Raw genomic sequence first — 7,196 nt, 5'->3', positions numbered from 1 at the left:
ACAAGATGCAGTCCAGTGAATGCGTTTCCACCCCGGATCTTTGTATCCTGCATGCGGTATACTAACAACGGCATCAGTCATTACGTCACAGATCACTGGTAATCCCTGACGGCACAAGTGAGGAATGCGCTTGATGTCTCGACTGCAGACAGCCAAGTCACTTTTTCTCATGTGTCTGACGTAGAATCGATGATCTGACGTTATTTGATTCTTCCACGAAATTACAAATCTCCGATCCCACTTCACGTTTCCCGTTTGAGAATCAACACGTAAAAGCTGATGTGAGTTGGAGCGAGCTTGCCGTGCTATCAGAAGGTTATTGTTCTTAGGAGACAAAAGACATCCAGCAATTGACGTCCCTTTAGTGAAATCAACGTTTATAAGAGATGCAAGTGGTGGCGCGTATGGTGAGCCGGACACACGCTGAATAGTTTGACTTAGAAGACGAATACGCATCGGCTTTTCCAGAGCAGCCAACTTGGCAATATTAACAGTAGCAAATCCATAGGACGAATCAACAGCGACAGCATCGTCATATGCAAGAGCGACTAGAAAAGAAATAATTATTAGGTATATTTTAGATCAATGCTTGCTTTTGATGCTAAGCGTCTTTTGCGCTTGAGAAAAAACGTTGACGAGCGAGTGAAGCTGTAAGGCGTCAGGAAATTCATTCAGGACCCGTCGAATCGCAACTCGTCGATAATTCGAGTTTACATTGCTCGGATCATCAATCCATTGAACTCCGCTTTCAAGGCAATACTCAGTTATGGAAGTCTAGAGTAACAGAGAGATCAAGAAACAGGGTCCTTGCCAACGAGATGACTATGCCTAACCCGACTGAAAGACAGCAGTGGTCTCACAAGCAAAATTCCACTATGCCCAATCAAAGGACTCGTCGCTTTCATGCACGCAAGCCCGTCAATCCCACTAGCTCTCGAAATTCGATACATCAACGTTTCTACACGTGTAAGTTATCTACATACGTCACGATCACATTATACATACCCAGTTGATCATTCATATGATGACCAATGAAGAGATATTTGATTTGCCTTCGAGCAGATTCGCGACCTAGAAGGTCGTATCTCTGCTCCCTTGCTCGTTGCTGCTGGCAACCAAATCGCGGCTGACCACTAGGCCAGCTGCAGTCTAATATAGCGTGATCTAGACCTGAAGGCAGAGCTAGGTTGTGCAGTGTGACAATCGCTGCTTTTTCAATTACCTAATCTATTCATAGCATCTCGTACAAAAGTCGCCTCTTTTGTACTGTCACTTCGCAAGCTAACGCTACGTATCGGATTCTTATTTATTTTTGACGCTTTCACCTACCCGTGATCTACAGTTAGAGCCAATGTTTTACCGCTAAGTGTATGTTTTAGGAGGTGAGCCAGGGCCATGCTGTCTCGCCCACCAGACACCGCTACCGCTGCAAGAGGCGATGGTTCACGGACTCTAGAGCTAAGTCAAACGACTTTACCGACGTTCACGGGCTCTTTGGTCAACAATAGAGAATCGGTAACGCGTTTGAAAGCGTCCTTGGTGAGCTTTGAGACCATGGTTAGCGCGCGTTCACCATTTACCGTTGTTCCGTTGTTCTTGAATTTCTTTCTCTCGTTTTCTTTGCGAATGGACCCTGGAACGAAGTTCGTCGACCATCCCAAGAAGCACCAGCCGGGAAGAAAGTAATTCACCCTATCGAGGCCCCGATTGCGATGAATGAAAACTTTTTTCAGGGTGATCGAGCCTCCAGGCGGTCGCGGAACCGATATCTTCGGCCGCGATTGGGACGCGGCGCCGGAGCAGGCGCACGAAGTCCAGCAAGCGGAGGCGCAACACAAAGGAGCGCACGACATGCGCAACAAATCGAACGTCTTCGACGAAACGCGAACGAACGACTTGACGAAGCCGTCGATCGGCTTCAAAGTCATGGCGCCGCCGGGCGGAGTCACCCACAACATATTCGGCGTCGGCGAAGACGAAGAAGAGAAAGAGAAAGAAAAGCCAAAGGAAGCAGATAGATCCGTGGGCGTGGCAGTTCGACAGCCCGCCCCCGAGCCGGAGCCGGCGGCGACGATTGCCGCTCGTACGCCGCCTCAGGCGAGAGCGCAAACTCGCGATATGTTCGGATCGGGTGCCGAGAACGCGGCGAAGCCTTCGATTAAGCTTCGGCAACCGCCCGGGGGCGTGTCGCATAATATCTTCGGTTGAGTTCTATTCTAGACTCTTCTGTGTGGCGCCTTCGTGTTTTATTTGAATTTTTATGTGAACTGACGTCCGTAGGTCTAATTCAACTGTACTGTGCGCGTAAATATTTATCTCTGCCCACAGGTGCGAGGCACGCGATTGTCCGGGTCTTGTGTAACTCCAGCTCATCCACGAGGCTCCACGCAGTCGTCTCTTCTCGTCGTCTTTTCGAGGTTCTGCTGCTCTTCATTGGGTCTCTATGCCTTTCTACTGCAAGATAGAGGCAGAAGGCGCTTTCTGGCGTTTCAGCGAGCGATTGGGACTCCTTTTTCTCATCGATCCGATAAAGAGCGACTCGATTGTCAAACAGGTAAGTGGAACGCGAAGAGACCTTGCTTTTCTGCCAACCAACGTTATTTGCCGGCTCCTATTTGCTCGGCGAGCACAGGCAGACCATGAGAGACGCTTGCATGTGGGGTCCCCTTTGCGCAATTGAGCATTTTTCTTTTTCTTACGAGCTCCGAGGCTTCATTGTCACATCTTCGAAGAGGCGGACGAAGTAGGGATGATACAGCCAGCGAAGCCTGAGACTGCGATTTCATTGCATAATCAAAGTCTCCTCTATTTACTGCTGGTAAGAAATTCGCGCAGCTCTCAGTGCATAAGCGTATATTTTATTTCGTCTTTGTGTAGAAGGTGGCTCAGTGACTAAAGACGGCAAATGAAGAGAAAAGAGACACCATGGAGTAGTTTTTTTTATAGATTTTGTATTTTTTATAGCTTTTTATATTTTAGTAGGCGCATAATACACACAGGGGAGGGGTTCAAATAGTTAGGTTAGCTAGGGTAGGTAGGATAGATAGGGTAGTGTAGTGTAGGTAGCTAGGGCAAAAATGAGAGGGAAAGGCCTTTTATTAAAAATAAAACTTGAAAAAAATTGCACGTAGTTCCCCCTCGCGTTCAGGCAGTTTTTATGCGCTGGGGGTCTTGCCCAGGACCCCGTAAGAGCAGTTTTTATGCGCTGAGGGTCGTGCTCAGGACCCTAGGAAGAGCAGTTTTTTGTCACAGGGTCTTGCTCAGGACCCTGGAGCAGTTTATGACGTCATGCCCAGGACGCTTTCCTAAAGAAGAAAAAAAAAGTGACAATAAAATCTATTATCCCAGGCTCTTGACTTCACCTCAAACTGCCCATTGAACAGCGCTTCGTCTCCTTAGGAAAAAAACAACTGAAAGACCTATCTGTTGTATTCTTCGAACCCCCTTTGCTACGCGTCGCCCCAGACGTTTTCTTCGAAGTCTACCTATGGAAAAACAGCTGTGCAAGAAACGATTCCTGCAGCGGCCGACCGGGCGACGCATTTTATTTTTTCCTTACCTTTACGACGAACTGTGACTGTGTAGACCTTCTGCCCATCCGTGCTTCTGCGTGGCTTCGCGATCTGCAAACGGGCAACAGATTAGAGCCTTTATCACTTCTCTTTTGCATTCAATACTTCCTCGTGTGCTCGATCGCGAAGGTCGAGTCGTGGATGGGGGGGCCCCGAAGCCTAGGCAGGCTATTTCGCGAGACGCTCACCTTTTCTGACATTCGAGCTGTCACAGACGCTGTTGCGCGTTGCTTTTGGAGTCGAATTGCTCGCTGAAACGAGCAGAGAAAGCGCAAAGAAGAAGTTCTTGTTCTGAATGTTCTCTCGCTAGCGCACGCGCTCTCGTTACGATACTGACGTCATATTTCATACTCACAAGAATGAAAGCTCTCAACGGGGCTAATCAGCAAAACTATGATAAACCTAATCGGTATTATTAGGAACATCTAAGGGTAATCTACCCCAAATTTCCTATTTACACAATACTTTCACTCGAGCATTCACTCAAGTTCTTTTTCCTTTCAGGAATGGAAGATCGGTCTTTTGGAAATGTGGAAGAGTCTGATGAGCTACTGCTCGTAAAAACTGACGCAGAATCAATATCTCCAGGATCTCCGCTTCCATTCGTGTACATGGCTTTCCCTGCAGAGCTCGGAACAAGAGGTACAGTAGAATTAGTCGAAGATTGAGACGATCGAGTCACAGAATCTCTTCCCTCTGCACTTCTAACAAAAAAAGGAACTTATACAAAAATTATTTGATAATAGGTGTCATTTACACTTACGAAAAATCTTGTATTTCTTTATCCGAGGCGCTCTTTGATTTCTTCCACTTTCTCACGACTAGTACGACAATAATAATAGCGCACAGTAAAGCTAATCCAACCACAGAACCAGCAATAATGCCAATAGTGTTTGTTTTCGTAACTGATGGATCCCGGACAATTGATTCTTGCCCTCCGTCATCTATTGTGTCTCCAGTTGTTAGCGGTGACGCGGTGGTGGGGATTTTAAAGTCCAATGATAGGGCCTGCATATTTGATTCGGTGAGCCCAACATCGTTCACGGCTTCGATCTTGAATTGAATTGATTGCGCATTTGGAGACACGCTGACTGAGATATCAAGTGAAGTAGAAGAAGCACCCGTCTTCTTCTCTTCCCACTCCAACGATTTTTCTTCACCAGAAACCACTTGCCATTTGATTAGATAGTTTATGATATTGCTGCCACCGTTGCTTCTAGGTGCTACCCAATCTAGTTTGATTTGAACGCTGAACCCTTCAATAGAAAACGCCGGCGTCTTCAGTAAAGGTGCCGATGGCTTGTCTAAAAGCAACTCTTATATATCAATACTCTAAATCCTATAATTCTCTTACCTAGCACTGTTACGGTAGTTACTTTCTTTCCTTCTCCGTACAGATTATTTTGACGGATTATACCGATGCATTCATACGTTCCTCGGTCAGATGGCTGCACGTTTAGAATTTTCAATGATCCATCAGGCAGTAGACGAAGTCGTTTAGGATTAGATGAAAAGTCAATGACAGTGCCATTGAATTTCCATTCGTCAACTCTCGTCATATTAGACACACACGATATAGTCTCGTTTGCACCGCGTTTGATCGCCTTCTTGTCATAGTACTCCGGAAACACAAAATGAGCTAAAAGATAAATAGTTCAAGATGAGTCTCATCCACAGAATGCCTGCCTCACGTCTAACAGTCAGTTTGGCTCCACTAGACGTGATAAGCCCGTGCTGATTATTTGCGAGACACATGTAGATGCCTTCATCATGAAGTTCGACGTACTTGATAGTCAAAGTGCTCTTCCTTACGCCAGGCCGCACATCGACTTGGTTAATTTCATAATTGAGGTCTCCAGTATCAATTGAAAGTGAGCCACGTCGAAATGAGATCGACGGTAGAGGCTGCGCGGAAAACGTGCACGACATCGTGACTGAAACCCCGACTATGACGGTCGCAGCCGCAACATCAGAAACAACAGAAGGAGGATCTAAAACAAATAAATAAATGAAACAATCCTAGATTCGCTTCAGCTCTCACATTCGACTATAAGATTCGGATACGCTTTGAAGCTCCACTGGGAATTCTGCGCATAGCAAGTATACGTTCCATTGCGCGCTCGACTCGCTTTGGGTACGCGCAACTCTTCCTGATACGTTCCCCCGATCGAATAATTTGAATTCATCGACGATATGGAAAGCGAGTTGAAATACCAATAAACCTTTACGCCAGCCGGCTTGTCAACAGAACAGCGCAATATTGCGTCTTTCCCCTCGCGAACCGTATCACTTTGAGGCGAAATTGTGAATCGATCTGTAAGAAAACCGGTTATACGGGTCGCCTTCCCGCCACTATAGGTGCGCCGCGAGGAGCGAACCTATGACGGGTAAATACGCGTGGGCGCTGATTTTCGTTCCGTCGGCGGTCGTCGCGTGGCAATAATAGTCGCCTTGATCTTGCATTGTAACCGAGAGAACATTGAAACGCGTCTTGGCTGTGTTATAGACGTAGCGAAAGCCGCTGGGAATGGGGCTCGTGGGACCGATCGTCCAGTGGGAAACGACCGGCTTCGGCGTGCCGCTGACATCGCAATAAAACGTCGCCGATCCCGATAGCTTGACGTCCTTCGAACTCAAGCGAACGCTGATAGTATAGGAACCTATAAAGAGGGGGAGACAATGTCGTGACGTCAGGCACCGCTGAACAAAGGATCTAGGGGGAAATGGCTCTTATACCGCACGTTTTTCGAGGAGGATGTTTGGTAGGGAATACACCAGGGATGGGTTGTCGTTTAGGGACGGTTCTCTCGGGGGGTCGCTGGGCGAGTTTCGCGCGATCGCGTAGAACAATAGTATCGCTAATTGGGATGTCTCACCTGAGACCGTTGAGACGATTGAGACGACGGCGACGAGGAGACAGATAATTCGCGCGTACACGTCGTCCATTGTTCTGCAAAGAAAGGGAAAAGATTGATGGAGAAATTAGAGACGGGATGCTAAAGACCGTTGAGAAAATCGCAAGAGTATTAGTTAGACGAGTGATCGAGTGGGGGAAACAAAGCGCCCGCGCTGGGAGACTGTGGGAATTCGGAAGGAACGATTTCCCCCCCGGCTAAGGTCTGCTTGCTCAACGCGATCTTCTCCTCCCCGTTGCTTTTCCGCTTTCGAGAATGAGTACTCTAACCCCCGATTGCTCGAGGGACTCGTAGGAATAACAAAGGCCGCCCACACTGCGATATCTCCAGCCAATCGGAGCATGCAAATGGCGCCCAATCTAATAGAGCCCATCCCAGCCCATCCCCCGAATTACGTTGGAGAAGGAAATGGCCAATAAGATTCTGTTCTCTATCAAGGAAGGATGCTCCGTTTACCATGGACACTTTTAGGGCTACGGTGCAGGGTCCATTGAAAGCGAGCTCCACTGCATATACATTGATAATGAAAGTAATACGTACTAATTCATGCGCTAGACGTATTTATAGTCGTCTGGGCTGTGAGTACTTTTGGGGCTGAAAGTACTCACAGGGTTCCTCTTCACTGGCTCACCTGACGGTCAAGCGGTCAATGTGGGGGTACAGGCTGGTTTGATTCAAAAGGCGGACGCCGCCGGTCACACGTACAGCT

At 47.6% G+C, this 7,196-nt stretch overlaps 3 protein-coding genes and 1 long non-coding RNA gene across 4 annotated transcripts in view; 2 read left to right on the top strand and 2 right to left on the bottom strand.

Moving 5' to 3' along the window:
* Positions 1-1,556, bottom strand: part of LOC136198950 (tRNA(Ile)-lysidine synthase-like) — a 1,831-nt gene extending 275 nt beyond the window's left edge. The window contains exons 1-7 of the mRNA XM_065989026.1: positions 1,478-1,556; positions 1,330-1,426; positions 1,223-1,272; positions 1,006-1,170; positions 834-958; positions 594-774; positions 3-548 (exon numbers count right to left, since the gene is read on the bottom strand). Of these exons, the coding sequence (XP_065845098.1) occupies positions 3-548; positions 594-774; positions 834-958; positions 1,006-1,170; positions 1,223-1,272; positions 1,330-1,426; positions 1,478-1,556 (1,243 nt within the window). The remainder of the gene's footprint in view (positions 1-2; positions 549-593; positions 775-833; positions 959-1,005; positions 1,171-1,222; positions 1,273-1,329; positions 1,427-1,477) is intronic.
* Positions 1,557-1,575: 19 nt separating this feature from the next.
* Positions 1,576-2,323, top strand: LOC136198555 (uncharacterized). The gene is made up of 2 exons (XM_065988539.1): positions 1,576-1,682; positions 1,734-2,323. The coding sequence occupies exons 1-2, from the start codon at positions 1,627-1,629 to the stop codon at positions 2,206-2,208; spliced, it is 531 nt and encodes a 176-aa protein (XP_065844611.1). The 5' UTR covers positions 1,576-1,626; the 3' UTR covers positions 2,209-2,323.
* A 66-nt stretch (positions 2,324-2,389) lies between these two features.
* Positions 2,390-3,082, top strand: LOC136198613 (uncharacterized). Its single transcript, XR_010672842.1, has 3 exons — positions 2,390-2,417; positions 2,466-2,818; positions 2,878-3,082. It is a non-coding gene; the product is annotated as an uncharacterized lncRNA (long non-coding RNA).
* An 809-nt stretch (positions 3,083-3,891) lies between these two features.
* Positions 3,892-7,167, bottom strand: LOC136198522 (protein sax-3-like). Its single transcript, XM_065988496.1, has 8 exons — positions 7,119-7,167; positions 6,449-6,522; positions 5,951-6,232; positions 5,614-5,886; positions 5,264-5,563; positions 4,927-5,211; positions 4,336-4,876; positions 3,892-4,276 (listed from the first exon to the last, which is right to left on the bottom strand). Exons 2-8 carry the CDS (start codon positions 6,516-6,518, stop codon positions 4,027-4,029), a joined length of 2,001 nt encoding a protein of 666 aa, XP_065844568.1. The 5' UTR covers positions 6,519-6,522; positions 7,119-7,167; the 3' UTR covers positions 3,892-4,026.
* Between the last annotated feature and the right edge of the window lie 29 nt (positions 7,168-7,196).

The sequence above is a fragment of the Oscarella lobularis genome, chromosome 1 (assembly GCF_947507565.1).
Source record: "Oscarella lobularis chromosome 1, ooOscLobu1.1, whole genome shotgun sequence".
In the NCBI taxonomy this organism is placed as follows: Eukaryota; Metazoa; Porifera; class Homoscleromorpha; order Homosclerophorida; family Oscarellidae; genus Oscarella; species Oscarella lobularis.
This window is presented reverse-complemented; position numbering and strand designations above follow the sequence as displayed.